General features: G+C 44.2%; 1 protein-coding gene across 1 annotated transcript in view; it reads left to right on the forward strand.

Annotated features, from left to right (window-relative positions):
- The first annotated feature begins 12,613 nt into the window (after window positions 1-12,613).
- The window catches only part of MUC4 (mucin 4, cell surface associated), a 31,072-nt gene continuing 24,681 nt past the window's right edge, over window positions 12,614-19,004 (forward strand). The window contains 1 exon segment of the mRNA XM_032629408.1: window positions 12,614-18,903. Coding sequence (XP_032485299.1) covers window positions 12,621-18,903 — 6,283 coding nt within the window. The 5' untranslated portion in view covers window positions 12,614-12,620.

The raw sequence follows: 19,004 nt of genomic DNA on the forward strand, positions 1-19,004 counted from the left end.
GTTAACTGAAGTTACAATTAACCTAAGGAATGTGTTGGGAGGAAAGAATCCTTCAGCTTCTGTGAGGGCAATACTGTGCAAGTACCAAAGGGACACTGGTCAGGGAGAGACTATTGAGGTAGACGCTCAATAAATGTTTGTTGAATGAGTGAATGGATGGTGCCAAATTTTACAGAAATTAATGGGAACAGAGAAGAAAATTTGTTTTGGTGCTTAGGAAGGAGTTTTCTGGTAACTCTGGAGGAAAGTGTTTTCAGCAAGGTGACTGAGGTGGAGGAGAGAGTGTAAGGAGTAGATGATAAAGAACACGTGGAGAGTGTAGACCCCTCTGTCAGGATGCTCATCTGAAATGACAGATAGGGATGTGGAGGACACAATATGGATGAGAGACTTTTATTTTAGGTCAAGAAAGACCTGGGCATGATAGTCAGGAGAAGAGAAGGGGCAATGCACAAAGAGACCCTCAGACAGGGAGAAGTGATGGACTAAGCCATCTGAGGGGAGAAGGAGGAAACAGACAGGGCACTGGGCATGCATATGTGCGTGCGTGTACACAGCCTTTCAGTGAAGACTTAACCTTTCTTTTTAGGTAGGATAAGGTACCTGGTGAAGACAGAGACATTTCCTGGTGGAGAGGTTCTTGGGACATTGAAGGAGATCAAGTTAGATGGCTTTGGTCTTTTCAGTGAAGTAGAAGGTAAAGTGTCATAGAGAAAGGAGAGAGAGGACGGGAGAGGAGAGGAGGGAAGGGGAGGGGAGAGGAAAGGAGAGGAGAGGAGAAACATATTTCTCTCAAATAGCAACTCTCCACAGTCAAATCCTCAGCTCTCTGCTCTGCAAATATATTACGTATTTGGCCAGGGTGAGGATGACAGGCTTCCGTTGTCTAACAATCTGATGAAAACTGAAAAGCCTGACTTGAGTTCTGCTAAAAGACAAGGTCAGTTCATTCCAGCAAAGCTTGAGCAGCAAGAATAAGGCTGGGAATATTCTTTAGAACAAAGCATGGTCAAGACCCCCAATATCTGTGGCTTCAGTAAGGTGGTTTTAGCTTACAAAAACATGTTAAGAGCAGATACTATCATTTTAAGGATGGTGTTTCTTAAAATGTGGCCCATAGACCACCTGTATCAGAATCACCCTGGGCACATGTTAAAATGCAGGTTTCTGGGGCTTCCCTGGTGGTGCAGTGGTTGAGAGTCCGCCTGCCAATGCAGGAGACACGGGTTTGAGCCCTGGTCTGGGAAGATCCCACATGCCACAGAGCAACTAAGCCCGTGCACCACAACTGCTGAGCCTGTGCCCTAGAGCCTTCAAGCCACAGCTACTGAAGCCCATACGCCTGGAGCTCGTGCTCCACAGCAACAGAAGCCACTGCAATGAGAACCCACACACGGCAACGAAAACCCAACGCAGCCATAAATAAATAAACAAATAAATAATAAAATTTTTTTTAAAAATGCAGGTTTCTGGATCCCACCCCACACATGGGGAATTGGAAGTGGTGGTAGGACCCAGAACGTATCCTTACAAGCTCCCGCAGGGATTTGGATGCACCCTATCTTTTGAGAACCACTTTCTTACCAATAACAACTTCTCTATAGACTTCCTCCCTCACCAGGATTTCGTGCCTAAGAATAACCCACTCAAGTTTAGCAGGTTGGGTTATCTGCAAATTGTTTTCATAAATAGCTGAATAATCTGTTGAAGGAGCGTCTTAAGACATTGTTTAAATGGTGGTGAAAGACAAATACAATACTGTAGTTTTGGTGTAACTAATGCTAATCTCTTCCTTCTAATAACGAGCCCTACAGATTTAGAAACTTGTTAAGACTGCACCTAACAGTAAAACTCTGTCATCAACGTGAAGGGGCTCATTTGCCTTCTTATACGCTGGAAAAGGAGACTCTAATCAACTCAGCCCATGGTTAGCAAGTTCTTTAAAGATTCAAAAAGACAGAGCCCTGTTTGACAATATTTAAAATTGGTACTGCCAAAACAAGATTTTTCTCAAAGGGAGAGGGTATTGGGAAACATGTACTTGCTCATATACTGCCAGTGGGACTGTACATTGGCACAGATTTTCTGCAAAGAAATTTGGCAGTATGTATTAATGACATGAAGACTTTTATAACAGCATTAACCAGTAATTCCACTTACAGAAATTTATGTTGAGACAATGAGCTGAAATAATGAAAACAAAACAAAATATCATACAGAAAGATAGTCATCGAAGCTTTATTTATAGTAAACAGTCTAAGTGTCAAACAGTAAGTTAATTATGGGAATATTATTTGATGTAAAAAGGTGATGTCCAATGTTCCACAAGGGACACAGACTCTCCCTCTCTTTCTCTCTCTCTCTTTCCCTCTCTCTCTCTCTCTCACCCCTCCCCCCACCACACCCCCCCACACACACTAGCAACACATGGAACAAGCATAAAATAAGGTTTATTAAGGAAAAACTTCCAAGCAAAGTGCACATGATCCCTGAGCTCTCATTATTTCACAGAGAGGGGGTTATAGCAGGACACAATGGAGGAAGTGTTCTAGGAGAGAGACCTGCCCCTGTGCTGCTGCTGTTTGTAGGGAAATGGGAATGGTAACAATGCAGGTTTTCAGGTTGAGGGAATGGCTTTGTCAGGAAAGGGGACCTCCAGAGCTCAGCCAGTTGTGTTTATGTAAAACACCCAAGATCTTGCTGTTGACATTAGCTGGCCCAATCCCCCTGAGCCAGCTCTTCCATGCCTACAAAAGGAGGAAGATAAAGAACTACCATCAGAGACAGAAAAGATTTGTCTTTCTTCAGGCTATCTGTACAAAGAATGAAAGCATGAAGAAATGCTTATGATATCAGGTAAAATTTTAAAAAAGAATGCAAAGTTATATATGCTAGGTAACTTGAACTATATATTTTTTAAAACATAGGAAAAATCCTGGAAGGATACATAACAATGTGATTGTCTGGGGAGTGAGATTATGAAGTTTTGGTCTTTCAAAGATCTATAGCTTACAATTTTTATATAATGAGTATGTCTCTTTAATATATTTCAATATTGTATAACTTTGTCCATAAAGATTAAGCACATCTTTTGTTGGATTTATTCTTAAGTACTTTATATTTGCACTATCAAAAACACTACCACCAAAAAAATTTTTTTGCTGATGTATAGGAATGCAGTCATTTAAAAATTTTTGTGTTATATATGTGAAACTTTGCTAATGATTTATAAATTTAGGTAGTTTTCTAGGTAAACAATTATATCATCTGCAAATAATCACACATTTATTTCTTCCCTTCCATACCAAAAAGAACTTCTCTATACCTTCATACCTTTGTTTATTTTCCTTATCTTATTGCACTGGCTAGACCTCCAGCCTGATGTCGAATAGAAGTTGTTATAGCTGGCATCCTGGACTCATTCTGAATTTTAAAGGAAATATTTCCAATGTTTTATCTTTAAGTATGATGTTTACTACGGGGTTTTATTGATATTGTTGAGCAGGTTAAGGAAGTTCACTTCTATTTTTAGTTTGCTAGGAATTTTAACAGGGATGAGTATTGAATTTTATCAAATAGTTTTTCTGCATCTGTTGTGATGATCATGTTTTCCCTTCCTTCTGTTTATATGATGATTTATATACTTTAATAAAGTTTTATGTTTTTCTTGTATTTCTGGTTTAAACAGCTTGATCATGATATAATTTTTTATAAATGCAATATTGAACTTGGCTTGCTAATATTTTGTTTAAGACATTTCCGTCCATACTATTACTGAGATTTACTGATCTATAGTTTTCCTTTCTTATACTGTCTTTGCATCTTGATATTATACTAACCTTACAAAATTAGTTGTAGAGCATTCCCTCTTTTACTAAACTCTGGAAGAGTTCGTATAAATTGAAATTATCTATTCCTTGAATGTCTGGTGAAAATTGCCTATAAAATCATCTCGACCTACATTTTGTGAGGGATGGACTTTTTCACTTTTAACTGGTGATTCAGTTTGGAATAGTTTATATTCAGATTTCCTATTTTTTTCTCAATTACTTTTCTTTTTTTCTTTTTTAATTAATTTATTTATTTTGGCTGTGTTGGGTCTTTGTTACTGCACGTGGGCTTTTCTCTAGCTGCGGCGAGCAGGGGCTACTCTTCCTTGCAGTGCATGGGTTTCTCACCGCGGTGGCTTCTCTTGTGGACATGGGCTCTAGGCACGTGGGCTTCAGTAGTTGTGGCTCATGGGCTTAGATGCTCTGCTGTATGTGGGATCTTCCTGGACCAGGGCTCGAACCAAAGTCCCCTGCATTGGCAGGCGGATTCTTAACCACTGCACCACCAGGGAAGTCCTCAATTACCTTTCTTTTCAATTTTTTAAATTGTGGTAAAATACACGTACATAAAATTTACTATCTTTACTGTTTTTGAGTGACATTAAATACATTTATAATGTTGTGGTACTGTCACCACCATCCATCTCCAGAATTCTTTTCATCTGTAAAACTGAAAGTCTATACCCACTAAACAATAACTCCCCACTTCCCTCTTCCCCCCAGCCCTTGGCAACTGCTGTTCTACTTTCCGTCTCAATTTTGACAAGCCTAAGTACCTCATATAAGTGGAATCATACAATATTTATCTTTTCGTGACTTGCTTATTTCACTTAGCATAATGTACCCTCAAGATTTGTCCATGTTGCAGCATATGTCAGAATTTTGTTCCTTTTTAAGGCTGAATAATATTCCATTGTATGTATATATCACATTTGCTTATCAACTTATCTATCAATAAATGTTGTCTGGGTTTGGTATCAGGGTAATTCTGGCCTAAAAGAATGAGTTAGAAAGTGTTCCTGCCTCTTCAATTTATTGGAAAGGTTTGAGAAGGATTGGTGTTAGTTTTTCTTTAAGTGTTTGGTAGAATTCACCAGTGAAGTCATCAGGTCCAGTGCTTTTCTTTGTTGGTTCAATCTCCTTATGAGTTGTAAGTCTGTTTAGATTTTCTATTTCTTCATTATTTCCTTCCTTTTACTAACTGTGTGTCTATTTTGTCTTCAAAAAAATAACTTTTGGCCTTATTGTTTTCAATTGTTTTTCTATCACTAAGTTCTGTTCTTTTTATATATATATAAATTTATTTATTTATCTACTTTTATTTTTTTTAATTTTACTTTTGGCTGCATTGGGTCTTCATTGCTGTGCGCGGGCTTTCTCTAGTTTGGTGAGCAGGAGCTACTCTTCATTGCGGTGTGCAGACTTCTCATTGCAGTGGCTTCTCTTGTTGCAGAGCATGGGCTCTAGGCACACAGGCTTCAGTAGTTGTGGCACGCGGGCTCAGTAGTTGTGGCTCGTGGGCTCTAGAGCACAGGCTCAGTAGTTGTGGCGCGTGGGCTTAGTTGCTCCATGGCATGTGGGATCTTCCTGGACCAGGGCTCAAACCCATGTCTCCTGCATTTGTAGGTGGATTCTTAACCACTGCACCAGCAGAGAAGTCCCGCTGTTCTTAATTATATTGTTCATTCAGCTTTCTTTTTCTTTCTTCTTTCTGATTTTTTCTAGTCCACCTTTTCACTGAGGGTTCCAGCTTTATGCAGAAGATACTCAATTTACAGTGTCCTGATCTAAGATTCTGTCTCCTTTCCCCATGAAGCCCTTAAATCCCCTAACTCTAGATCTCAGAAGTACATGCATATCTTGCGAGAGCACTTACTTATCCTCTTAGTTTTCAACTCCTTCACTCCTGAGTGTCTCCCTCTCTTTCTTCTGTTCTCAGTTCAGCATTCAGACAACACTTATTACACATTATTTGTCATTTGCAGGTTTTGTAAAGACTTATCTCTTCTGCCATATTGCTGGAAATGGAGCTGTACTACTTTTATAAACAAAAAAATCTTTACTTAAAAAATTGGGCTGTGCAGTCATGAAACTTTTGCTGCTGATACTGATTTTAGCAGAGGTGATGCAGGCTCTGACAAGATTTAATTGCCAAGAATCTATAATAAGTTTAGTAAGTTTGGCATGTAAATAGCTTCTGTCTGGTGACTCAAAGCCAGATGACAGAGTGTTGCTTTTATTTATGTTTTTAGGAAAATAAAATAAGCCAAATAATAATTGCATAGTGTATGTTTTCCAATCCAAACCTTATCTAGAGAAACCAAGTTTTGGAACTTTACTGAGGAGAGAGCAGGTATAGAATATGGAGTCCTACAAACAAATCTACTCATAATTCGGAATAAAGGAAGTCCCCTTTTAAAGTCTAAGCAGAGTCAGTTTGGGTTAAATAGGAACCCAAGGACTTTCCAACACAGCTCTGCAGCTCAATCCATGCATTTGTCCATACCAACTTAGAAGAGTAATTAGTACTATTAGTACTGTAATTAGTAACTATTAATAAATAGTAGGTGAGTCACTTTCTTTTTAACAAATTAGAGTTGCAGGTGAGTCACTTTCTTTTTAATAAATTAGAGCTGATTCATAGTCATTCTCACTCAAAAGTCTAAATTGCTTTCTTTTTAAAAAATATTTTATGAAAGTATAGCTGATTTATGATGTTGTATTAATTTCTGCTGTACAGCAAATTGACTCAGTTATATATATATATATTCTTTTTCATATTCTTTTCCATTATGGTTTATCACAGGATATTGAATATAGTTCCCTTTACTACACAGTAGGACCTTGTTTATCCATGAAACTGCTTTCTTAAGAAGAGAAAGTGGTGAAATTGCAGTCACCTCCAGGAACAGCACTCAAACCTAAATTCTTCTCTAGGAGTTTGTCTCACTGTGAACTATATCCCTCCAACTAGTTGTGAGCACAGAAGTTAAAAAATTTTTTTGAGAACAGCAAGGGACCTAACAAAACCCAAAACGACTAAGTTCCTAAGAGGGGGAAAGACTCACGCTTTCTTGGTTTCTTCTTGGTTTAGAAGACTCATGGACCTTAAAGTTCAGGAGGATGGTATGCTCTCCTGGCTGACAGGGTTTGTCTGTAGCTAGTGTAAGTGCAGTCAAATATTTTAAATAAAATAAGTTGACATTTAAACATTTTGCCAGGCCAATAAATTGAAAAAAAATTAGGTATGATCAATTAAATTAACATCATGTTACAATGTGGTCAGGGCTAGAGTAGGTGTACTTACTCATTAGGTTTCTGCTAGATTGGGACAAATGTTAAAAATAAAAATTAAAAAAGGTAGGGCTTCCCTGGTGGCGCTGTGGTTGAGAATCTGCCTGCTAATGCAGGGGACACGGGTTCGAGCCCTGGTCTGGGAGGATCCCACATGCCGTGGAGCGACTAAGCCTGTGCGCCACAACTACTGAGCCTGCGCGTCTGGAGCCCGTGCTCCGCAGCAAGAGAGGCCGCGATAGTGAGAGGCCTGCGCACCGCGATGAAGAGTGGCCCCCGCTTGCCACAACTAGAGAAAGCCCTCACACAGAAACGAAGACGCAACACAGCAAAAATAAATTAATTAAAAAATTTAAAAAGGTAGAAATTTAATTTGCTTTTTAAAAAATGCTATAATTCAGGTTGAAAGAGTTAACACTCCTTCCTATTATGGAGTTTAAAATAGTCTGGTCACTATTCTAGTCTAATGTTGCCTTCTTTCTCATAAGGAAGATGAGTTGTTATATTCCTGAGATTTTTTTCTTAACAATTTGAAGCAGCCCTAATCAGGTTGCCTCATTCTGTGGGAATCCTGCTTTTCCATCCCTTAGCCTTTATTGTAGCATTTTTTTAAGCTTTCCTCCAAGCTGTCTAAACCTCCGACCTGGCACAAGTTTTATCGACCAGACCTAACCTGGGCTCATTTAGCCTCAGTACTGCCTGGCAACCCAGGAACGCACACACTTGGGACTCAGTCATCTCCTTCTGCACAGATACTGCTTATTCTCCACAGTGAAGGAACTTGTCTTCATCTTTTGTACCTCTCAGGGAGGTCTTAAGGGAAGGAGTATTTGGTGACTTTAGCAGGAAGACTGGCCATTTCAAATAAAATAAAAAATATTAAAATTTAATCTTATTCTAAATTCCTTGAAAAATATTGATGATGCTTTTTCATTTCAAAAACACATTCAGGGCTTCCCTGGTGGCGCAGTGGTTGAGAGTCCGCCTGCCGATGCAGGGGACACGGGTTCGTGCCCCGGTCCGGGAAGATCCCACATGCCGCGGAGCGGCTGGGTCCGTGAGCCATGGCCGCTGAGCCTGAGCGTCCGGAGCCTGTGCTCCGCAACGGGAGAGGCCACAACAGTGAGAGGCCCGCGTACCGAAAAAAAAAAAAAACAAAAAAAAAAACCACATTCACTTTATAGGATTTTTTAAAAATCAGTGTATGTAGTTGGCAAATTTACTTTTGAGGGCCTGAATGTATATGTCAGAGGCCTCAGCCACCTAGAGAAGCACTTTCTTCTAGATGTTAACCTTATTAATGCTCTGTTTTGAATTTGACTAATGAGGAAAAATCTCCCCCTTCAATTAAGTATTTTGAAACTGGCTACTGTCATCACCTTGGAGAAAAGAGCTCTTTTCAAAGAAAGAATAGTATCTTAGCCTTGATGTTCATATTACTTAAGAGAACAACATCTCTTGATAAATGGAAAAGGTACTTCTATATAGAACCAAATACTGCAAATTTGTTTAAAACTGGATTCATTGTTGTACTCAGTAACTACTGGAAAAAAATTAGTGTCAACATAAGGGTTGAATCAAAAAGAAGTTAGCTCTGCAGTTTTTTCAATAAATTTTTTTGGGAGTTGAAGATAGTTTGGGGGGAGAAATCAGACAAGGTATCTGAACTAATGTAAAATATAAAATGAAGTTAGATTTTCATCAATGAACTGCCACTATTATGCCTATCTCTTTATCACTGGGTCGAGACTTTTGTTGAGACCGTCTAGAAAAAGGGCCACACAATGGCTTTCATGGGTGCTAGGCACTTTTGTCTTCCTGGGCTTCTTCCTCTGATTAAAATAAAAATTAAAAATTATACTTCATGACTGTGTTGGACTAATGCAATCAAGGCTGGATTCATTATTACATATCCATTATAATTACATTGATTTTTTTCCCTTCTGATTGTAAAAGAAATTAACATGAAAACAGTTTTATTGATCCTAAAAGTAGCTTGGGCCCCAGGCCCTCTGGCTCTATGCCTCACCTTGGGGGCTTGCTGGCAACTCTAAGGCAGTGGTGCCTTGAGAAGCATCTTGCTGAGGTTTGTTAAAAGGGGGTCAGCCTGTTCTCAGGACCTCCCACATGGTTCTAAAAACCAACAGAATTCATGATACTCCCATTTAAAAAGAAAAATTAAGGTAGAAAGGGAAAGCTCTGGATTGTAGGTAGGGGGACCACCCTCAGAGACAGTAAAATGAAATATAAATAACCGTACATCTGAATATAAAAGAGAGTCCAGGGCTTCCATGTTGGTGCAGTGGTTAAGGATCCGCCTGCCAATGCAGGGGAAACGGGATCGATCCCTCGTCTGGGAAGATCCCACATGTCGCGGAGCAGCTAAGCCTGTGCGCCACAACTACTGAGCCTGTGCTCTAGAGCCACAATTACTGAAGCCCCGTGCCTAGAGCACGTGCTCCACAAAAAGAGAAGCCACCGCAATGAGAAGCCGCACACCGCAATGAGAAGCCCACACACCACAACGAAGAGTAGCACCCGCTTGCTGCAACTACAGAAAAGCCAGTGCACAGCAATGAAGACCCAATGCAGCCAAAAAAAAAAAAAAAGAGAGAGAGAGAGAGAGCGTCCACCCAAAAAACACCCACAATATTCCAGAGAAGAGGGCGTCACTTTTATACTTGAGTCCTCATAAATTCTCTTGTATTATTCGGTCTACTCCCAAATGCTTTATACTGAATAAACAAAGCTTTTTAAGACAGTACAAGTAGTTGACATGTACTGTCAACAGTACATGTATCTATTCATGTCAGGCATTCAAATACACAAGTTCGTAATATTTCCCTTTCCTTACTCTTCAAAGAAGGTCCTGATGAGTCAGCAAAATTCTTAGGTATTTGAGATGGGGTACGAGAGAGAAATGAAGGAGGAAAAGAAGATCAGAAGATTATCACTGGGGGAGAAAACTGAAGGATTTTTAGAAATAGAATTAGGAGACAGGTGAGAAGAAAAACTGAGAGATAAGCACTAGGTTAATGAAAAGAAAAAGAGGCTATGAAAAAGGCAGAAGGCTACTCATCTCCTTTATCATGTTTAAGAAATGTTTGTATAGGATATGCAAAAATTTGAATGTTTTTCGTTGAATGAACACTGTGTATTTTAATTAAAACACTGTTCTGACGGCAGCTAATGGATCTTGGCTTCCATATAAGACTTATATGGGGAAGCTAGGAGTATACTGGGCCAGTTTCAATTACCATACCCACAAAATTAATGTTAATGGAGAAAATGTTAGCACAAAGACATTCATTGAAATATTATGTATGACTAGGTACCACAGTGTTGGTAGAAAACTTAAACATGGTTAAATAATAAATCCTGCAGCCATTTACTCTGAAGCCCTGTGATATAGAGTGATACCTGTGCAAAAAGATTGTATTATAAACTTTCCAGCTTCACAGAAGGAACCTCTCATCTCATGAGTCCTTGTATCTTATATTTAAAGGCACTGTCCAAACAAGCTCAGCTGGAACTCCATCTACCACAAATACACACAATATGAAAAGTAGTGTTAATGAGAATCTGACTGGTTCCACTATCAGCCACACACTTCTCTCAACATCGGAAATGTCCACAGTAACAAACACAACAAAGTCCACTGCATACACAACAAAAGAAACATCACATTCTGTTACTAGCAGTAATGCTCCAGGCACTTCGGCAGTCTCAAACACAAATGAGGGAGAGGGAACAACAAAAGCATCCTCTTCCAGACCCACTATTCAGGTAACATTACCATCTTCTCAGGACCACCAGGCTCAGAGCATGGAAACCACCAGAGAAACTCAAACCACCACCGTCACAGAGGTGACCCCATCCACTCCCTCATCATCCCCACGGGGATCCACTCTTACAGAAGGCACTCCCCAGGAGACATCCTCTTCAGGTGAAACAATCACTCCTTCCCCAGCCACGGTGAGCCGCACACCTGCGACAACATCAGAAATGTTGACAACACCAACCTCAACAGACAGAAATTTCTCCCCATCTACTGGAAGCAACACGTCTCCTACAACATCACAGATGACGACATCACCAGCTTCAACAGACACCACTGTAGAAAACACAATGGACACATCACCAACTCTAACGAGACATATCACTCCAGTAGCCTCAACAGTCTCAGTTCAACCTGGACCAGAGGACCGATCAACCTTACCCTCTTCCACCACTTCTACTGAGGAAACAGCAGCATCTTCTCAGGACCACCAGGCTCAGAGCATGGAAACCACCAGAGAAACTCAAACCACCACCGTCACAGAGGTGACCCCATCCACTCCCTCATCATCCCCACGGGGATCCACTCTTACAGAAGGCACTCCCCAGGAGACATCCTCTTCAGGTGAAACAATCACTCCTTCCCCAGCCAGGGTGAGCCGCACACCTGCGACAACATCTGAAATGTTGACAACACCAACCTCAACAGACAGAAATTTCTCCCCATCTACTGGAAGCAACACGTCTCCTACAACATCAGAGATGACGACATCACCAGCTTCAACAGACACCACTGTAGAAAACACAATGGACACATCACCAACTCTAACGAGACATATCACTCCAGTAGCCTCAACAGTCTCAGTTCAACCTGGACCAGAGGACCGATCAACCTTACCCTCTTCCACCACTTCTACTGAGGAAACAGCAGCATCTTCTCAGGACCACCAGGCTCAGAGCATGGAAACCACCAGAGAAACTCAAACCACCACCGTCACAGAGGTGACCCCATCCACTCCCTCATCATCCCCACGGGGATCCACTCTTACAGAAGGCACTCCCCAGGAGACATCCTCTTCAGGTGAAACAATCACTCCTTCCCCAGCCACGGTGAGCCGCACACCTGCGACAACATCAGAAATGTTGACAACACCAACCTCAACAGACAGAAATTTCTCCCCATCTACTGGAAGCAACACGTCTCCTACAACATCACAGATGACGACATCACCAGCTTCAACAGACACCACTGTAGAAAACACAATGGACACATCACCAACTCTAACGAGACATATCACTCCAGTAGCCTCAACAGTCTCAGTTCAACCTGGACCAGAGGACCGATCAACCTTACCCTCTTCCACCACTTCTACTGAGGAAACAGCAGCATCTTCTCAGGACCACCAGGCTCAGAGCATGGAAACCACCAGAGAAACTCAAACCACCACCGTCACAGAGGTGACCCCATCCACTCCCTCATCATCCCCACGGGGATCCACTCTTACAGAAGGCACTCCCCAGGAGACATCCTCTTCAGGTGAAACAATCACTCCTTCCCCAGCCACGGTGAGCCGCACACCTGCGACAACATCTGAAATGTTGACAACACCAACCTCAACAGACAGAAATTTCTCCCCATCTACTGGAAGCAACACGTCTCCTACAACATCACAGATGACGACATCACCAGCGTCAACAGACACCACTGTAGAAAACACAATGGACACATCACCAACTCTAACGAGACATATCACTCCAGTAGCCTCAACAGTCTCAGTTCAACCTGGACCAGAGGACCGATCAACCTTACCCTCTTCCACCACTTCTACTGAGGAAACAGCAGCATCTTCTCAGGACCACCAGGCTCAGAGCATGGAAACCACCAGAGAAACTCAAACCACCACCGTCACAGAGGTGACCCCATCCACTCCCTCATCATCCCCACGGGGATCCACTCTTACAGAAGGCACTCCCCAGGAGACATCCTCTTCAGGTGAAACAATCACTCCTTCCCCAGCCACGGTGAGCCGCACACCTGCGACAACATCAGAAATGTTGACAACACCAACCTCAACAGACAGAAATTTCTCCCCATCTACTGGAAGCAACACGTCTCCTACAACATCACAGATGACGACATCACCAGCTTCAACAGACACCACTGTAGAAAACACAATGGACACATCATCAACTCTAACGAGACATATCACTCCAGTAGCCTCAACAGTCTCAGTTCAACCTGGACCAGAGGACCGATCAACCTTACCCTCTTCCACCACTTCTACTGAGGAAACAGCAGCATCTTCTCAGGACCACCAGGCTCAGAGCATGGAAACCACCAGAGAAACTCAAACCACCACCGTCACAGAGGTGACCCCATCCACTCCCTCATCATCCCCACGGGGATCCACTCTTACAGAAGGCACTCCCCAGGAGACATCCTCTTCAGGTGAAACAATCACTCCTTCCCCAGCCACGGTGAGCCGCACACCTGCGACAACATCAGAAATGTTGACAACACCAACCTCAACAGACAGAAATTTCTCCCCATCTACTGGAAGCAACATGTCTCCTACAACATCACAGATGACGACATCACCAGCTTCAACAGACACCACTGTAGAAAACACAATGGACACATCACCAACTCTAACGAGACATATCACTCCAGTAGCCTCAACAGTCTCAGTTCAACCTGGACCAGAGGACCGATCAACCTTACCCTCTTCCACCACTTCTACTGAGGAAACAGCAGCATCTTCTCAGGACCACCAGGCTCAGAGCATGGAAACCACCAGAGAAACTCAAACCACCACCGTCACAGAGGTGACCCCATCCACTCCCTCATCATCCCCACGGGGATCCACTCTTACAGAAGGCACTCCCCAGGAGACATCCTCTTCAGGTGAAACAATCACTCCTTCCCCAGCCAGGGTGAGCCGCACACCTGCGACAACATCTGAAATGTTGACAACACCAACCTCAACAGACAGAAATTTCTCCCCATCTACTGGAAGCAACACGTCTCCTACAACATCACAGATGACGACATCACCAGCTTCAACAGACACCACTGTAGAAAACACAATGGACACATCACCAACTCTAACGAGACATATCACTCCAGTAGCCTCAACAGTCTCAGTTCAACCTGGACCAGAGGACCGATCAACCTTACCCTCTTCCACCACTTCTACTGAGGAAACAGCAGCATCTTCTCAGGACCACCAGGCTCAGAGCATGGAAACCACCAGAGAAACTCAAACCACCACCGTCACAGAGGTGACCCCATCCACTCCCTCATCATCCCCACGGGGATCCACTCTTACAGAAGGCACTCCCCAGGAGACATCCTCTTCAGGTGAAACAATCACTCCTTCCCCAGCCAGGGTGAGCCGCACACCTGCGACAACATCTGAAATGTTGACAACACCAACCTCAACAGACAGAAATTTCTCCCCATCTACTGGAAGCAACACATCTCCTACAACATCAGAGATGACGACATCACCAGCTTCAACAGACACCACTGTAGAAAACACAATGGACACATCACCAACTCTAACGAGACATATCACTCCAGTAGCCTCAACAGTCTCAGTTCAACCTGGACCAGAGGACCGATCAACCTTACCCTCTTCCACCACTTCTACTGAGGAAACAGCAGCATCTTCTCAGGACCACCAGGCTCAGAGCATGGAAACCACCAGAGAAACTCAAACCACCACCGTCACAGAGGTGACCCCATCCACTCCCTCATCATCCCCACGGGGATCCACTCTTACAGAAGGCACTCCCCAGGAGACATCCTCTTCAGGTGAAACAATCACTCCTTCCCCAGCCACGGTGAGCCGCACACCTGCGACAACATCAGAAATGTTGACAACACCAACCTCAACAGACAGAAATTTCTCCCCATCTACTGGAAGCAACACGTCTCCTACAACATCACAGATGACGACATCACCAGCTTCAACAGACACCACTGTAGAAAACACAATGGACACATCACCAACTCTAACGAGACATATCACTCCAGTAGCCTCAACAGTCTCAGTTCAACCTGGACCAGAGGACCGATCAACCTTACCCTCTTCCACCACTTCTACTGAGGAAACAGCAGCATCTTCTCAGGACCACCAGGCTCAGAGCATGGAAACCACCAGAGAAACTCAAACCACCACCGTCACAGAGGTGACCCCATCCACTCCCTCATCATCCCCACGGGGATCCACTCTTACAGAAGGCACTCCCCAGGAGACATCCTCTTCAGGTGAAACAATCACTCCTTCCCCAGCCAGGGTGAGCCGCACACCTGCGACAACATCTGAAATGTTGACAACACCAACCTCAACAGACAGAAATTTCTCCCCATCTACTGGAAGCAACACATCTCCTACAACATCAGAGATGACGACATCACCAGCGTCAACAGACACCACTGTAGAAAACACAATGGACACATCACCAACTCTAACGAGACATATCACTCCAGTAGCCTCAACAGTCTCAGTTCAACCTGGACCAGAGGACCGATCAACCTTACCCTCTTCCACCACTTCTACTGAGGAAACAGCAGCATCTTCTCAGGACCACCAGGCTCAGAGCATGGAAACCACCAGAGAAACTCAAACCACCACCGTCACAGAGGTGACCCCATCCACTCCCTCATCATCCCCACGGGGATCCACTCTTACAGAAGGCACTCCCCAGGAGACATCCTCTTCAGGTGAAACAATCACTCCTTCCCCAGCCACGGTGAGCCGCACACCTGCGACAACATCAGAAATGTTGACAACACCAACCTCAACAGACAGAAATTTCTCCCCATCTACTGGAAGCAACACGTCTCCTACAACATCACAGATGACGACATCACCAGCTTCAACAGACACCACTGTAGAAAACACAATGGACACATCACCAACTCTAACGAGACATATCACTCCAGTAGCCTCAACAGTCTCAGTTCAACCTGGACCAGAGGACCGATCAACCTTACCCTCTTCCACCACTTCTACTGAGGAAACAGCAGCATCTTCTCAGGACCACCAGGCTCAGAGCATGGAAACCACCAGAGAAACTCAAACCACCACCGTCACAGAGGTGACCCCATCCACTCCCTCATCATCCCCACGGGGATCCACTCTTACAGAAGGCACTCCCCAGGAGACATCCTCTTCAGGTGAAACAATCACTCCTTCCCCAGCCAGGGTGAGCCGCACACCTGCGACAACATCTGAAATGTTGACAACACCAACCTCAACAGACAGAAATTTCTCCCCATCTACTGGAAGCAACACGTCTCCTACAACATCAGAGATGACGACATCACCAGCGTCAACAGACACCACTGTAGAAAACACAATGGACACATCACCAACTCTAACGAGACATATCACTCCAGTAGCCTCAACAGTCTCAGTTCAACCTGGACCAGAGGACCGATCAACCTTACCCTCTTCCACCACTTCTACTGAGGAAACAGCAGCATCTTCTCAGGACCACCAGGCTCAGAGCATGGAAACCACCAGAGAAACTCAAACCACCACCGTCACAGAGGTGACCCCATCCACTCCCTCATCATCCCCACGGGGATCCACTCTTACAGAAGGCACTCCCCAGGAGACATCCTCTTCAGGTGAAACAATCACTCCTTCCCCAGCCACGGTGAGCCGCACACCTGCGACAACATCAGAAATGTTGACAACACCAACCTCAACAGACAGAAATTTCTCCCCATCTACTGGAAGCAACACGTCTCCTACAACATCACAGATGACGACATCACCAGCTTCAACAGACACCACTGTAGAAAACACAATGGACACATCATCAACTCTAACGAGACATATCACTCCAGTAGCCTCAACAGTCTCAGTTCAACCTGGACCAGAGGACCGATCAACCTTACCCTCTTCCACCACTTCTACTGAGGAAACAGCAGCATCTTCTCAGGACCACCAGGCTCAGAGCATGGAAACCACCAGAGAAACTCAAACCACCACCGTCACAGAGGTGACCCCATCCACTCCCTCATCATCCCCACGGGGATCCACTCTTACAGAAGGCACTCCCCAGGAGACATCCTCTTCAGGTGAAACAATCACTCCTTCCCCAGCCACGGTGAGCCGCACACCTGCGACAACATCAGAAATGTTGACAACACCAACCTCAACAGACAGAAATTTCTCCCCATCTACTGGAAGCAACACGTCTCCTACAACATCACAGATGACGACATCACCAGCTTCAACAGACACCACTGTAGAAAACACAATGGACACATCACCAACTCTAACGAGACATATCACTCCAGTAGCCTCAACAGTCTCAGTTCAACCTGGACCAGAGGACCGATCAACCTTACCCTCTTCCACCACTTCTACTGAGGAAACAGCAGCATCTTCTCAGGACCACCAGGCTCAGAGCATGGAAACCACCAGAGAAACTCAAACCACCACCGTCACAGAGGTGACCCCATCCACTCCCTCATCATCCCCACGGGGATCCACTCTTACAGAAGGCACTCCCCAGGAGACATCCTCTTCAGGTGAAACAATCACTCCTTCCCCAGCCACGGTGAGCCGCACACCTGCGACAACATCAGAAATGTTGACAACACCAACCTCAACAGACAGAAATTTCTCCCCATCTACTGGAAGCAACACGTCTCCTACAACATCAGAGATGACGACATCACCAGCGTCAACAGACACCACTGTAGAAAACACAATGGACACATCACCAACTCTAACGAGACATATCACTCCAGTAGCCTCAACAGTCTCAGTTCAACCTGGACCAGAGGACCGATCAACCTTACCCTCTTCCACCACTTCTACTGAGGAAACAGCAGCATCTTCTCAGGACCACCAGGCTCAGAGCATGGAAACCACCAGAGAAACTCAAACCACCACCGTCACAGAGGTGACCCCATCCACTCCCTCATCATCCCCACGGGGATCCACTCTTACAGAAGGCACTCCCCAGGAGACATCCTCTTCAGGTGAAACAATCACTCCTTCCCCAGCCAGGGTGAGCCGCACACCTGCGACAACATCAGAAATGTTGACAACACCAACCTCAACAGACAGAAATTTCTCCCCATCTACTGGAAGCAACACGTCTCCTACAACATCACAGATGACGACATCACCAGCTTCAACAGACACCACTGTAGAAAACACAATGGACACATCACCAACTCTAACGAGACATATCACTCCAGTAGCCTCAACAGTCTCAGTTCAACCTGGACCAGAGGACCGATCAACCTTACCCTCTTCCACCACTTCTACTGAGGAAACAGCAGCATCTTCTCAGGACCACCAGGCTCAGAGCATGGAAACCACCAGAGAAACTCAAACCACCACCGTCACAGAGGTGACCCCATCCACTCCCTCATCATCCCCACGGGGATCCACTCTTACAGAAGGCACTCCCCAGGAGACATCCTCTTCAGGTGAAACAATCACTCCTTCCCCAGCCACGGTGAGCCGCACACCTGCAACAACCTCGGAAATATTGACAGCACGGACCTCAACAGACAGAAATTTCTCTCCATTTAGTGTAAGCAACACGTCTCCTACAGCATCAGAGATGATAACTTCACCAGCTTCAACAGACACCCTGAGTGATGTATGCTCTCGTTTTCCTTCCACAATACTGTCCACAAGTGGAGAAGTTCTGACTACAACCCCAGGCTCATTCACCCATGAAAATACGACTGCTGGGGTCATTCCCCCTATAGGTTCTGACAATAACTCCTTGACAAATACCACACAAGTCCCTACTTCCTCAGTGGGTGAGTCAAGCACACCCACCTCCGAGCATCTTGCAACTGTTCAGAAAGTAGCCTCTACTATGCATCCTATTACAAAGCCCACAGATATGGTTTCTACAAGTACTCATAACAGTGTAGCTGGATCCACACCGACTTCACCATTTCCACCGACAAGTTACCTTTCCATCAATACCACTCCTGATACTTCTTCAGCATGTAAGTATTCTAAGAGTCCATTGCTTACTCTACAGCCATCCACAGACTGTTCTGTCTCTGACTCTACTTCTTTTGGTGATGTGGGCACAGCTCAGACCATA

Source organism: Phocoena sinus, chromosome 4 (genome assembly GCF_008692025.1).
Source record: "Phocoena sinus isolate mPhoSin1 chromosome 4, mPhoSin1.pri, whole genome shotgun sequence".
Lineage (NCBI taxonomy): Eukaryota > Metazoa > Chordata > Mammalia > Artiodactyla > Phocoenidae > Phocoena > Phocoena sinus.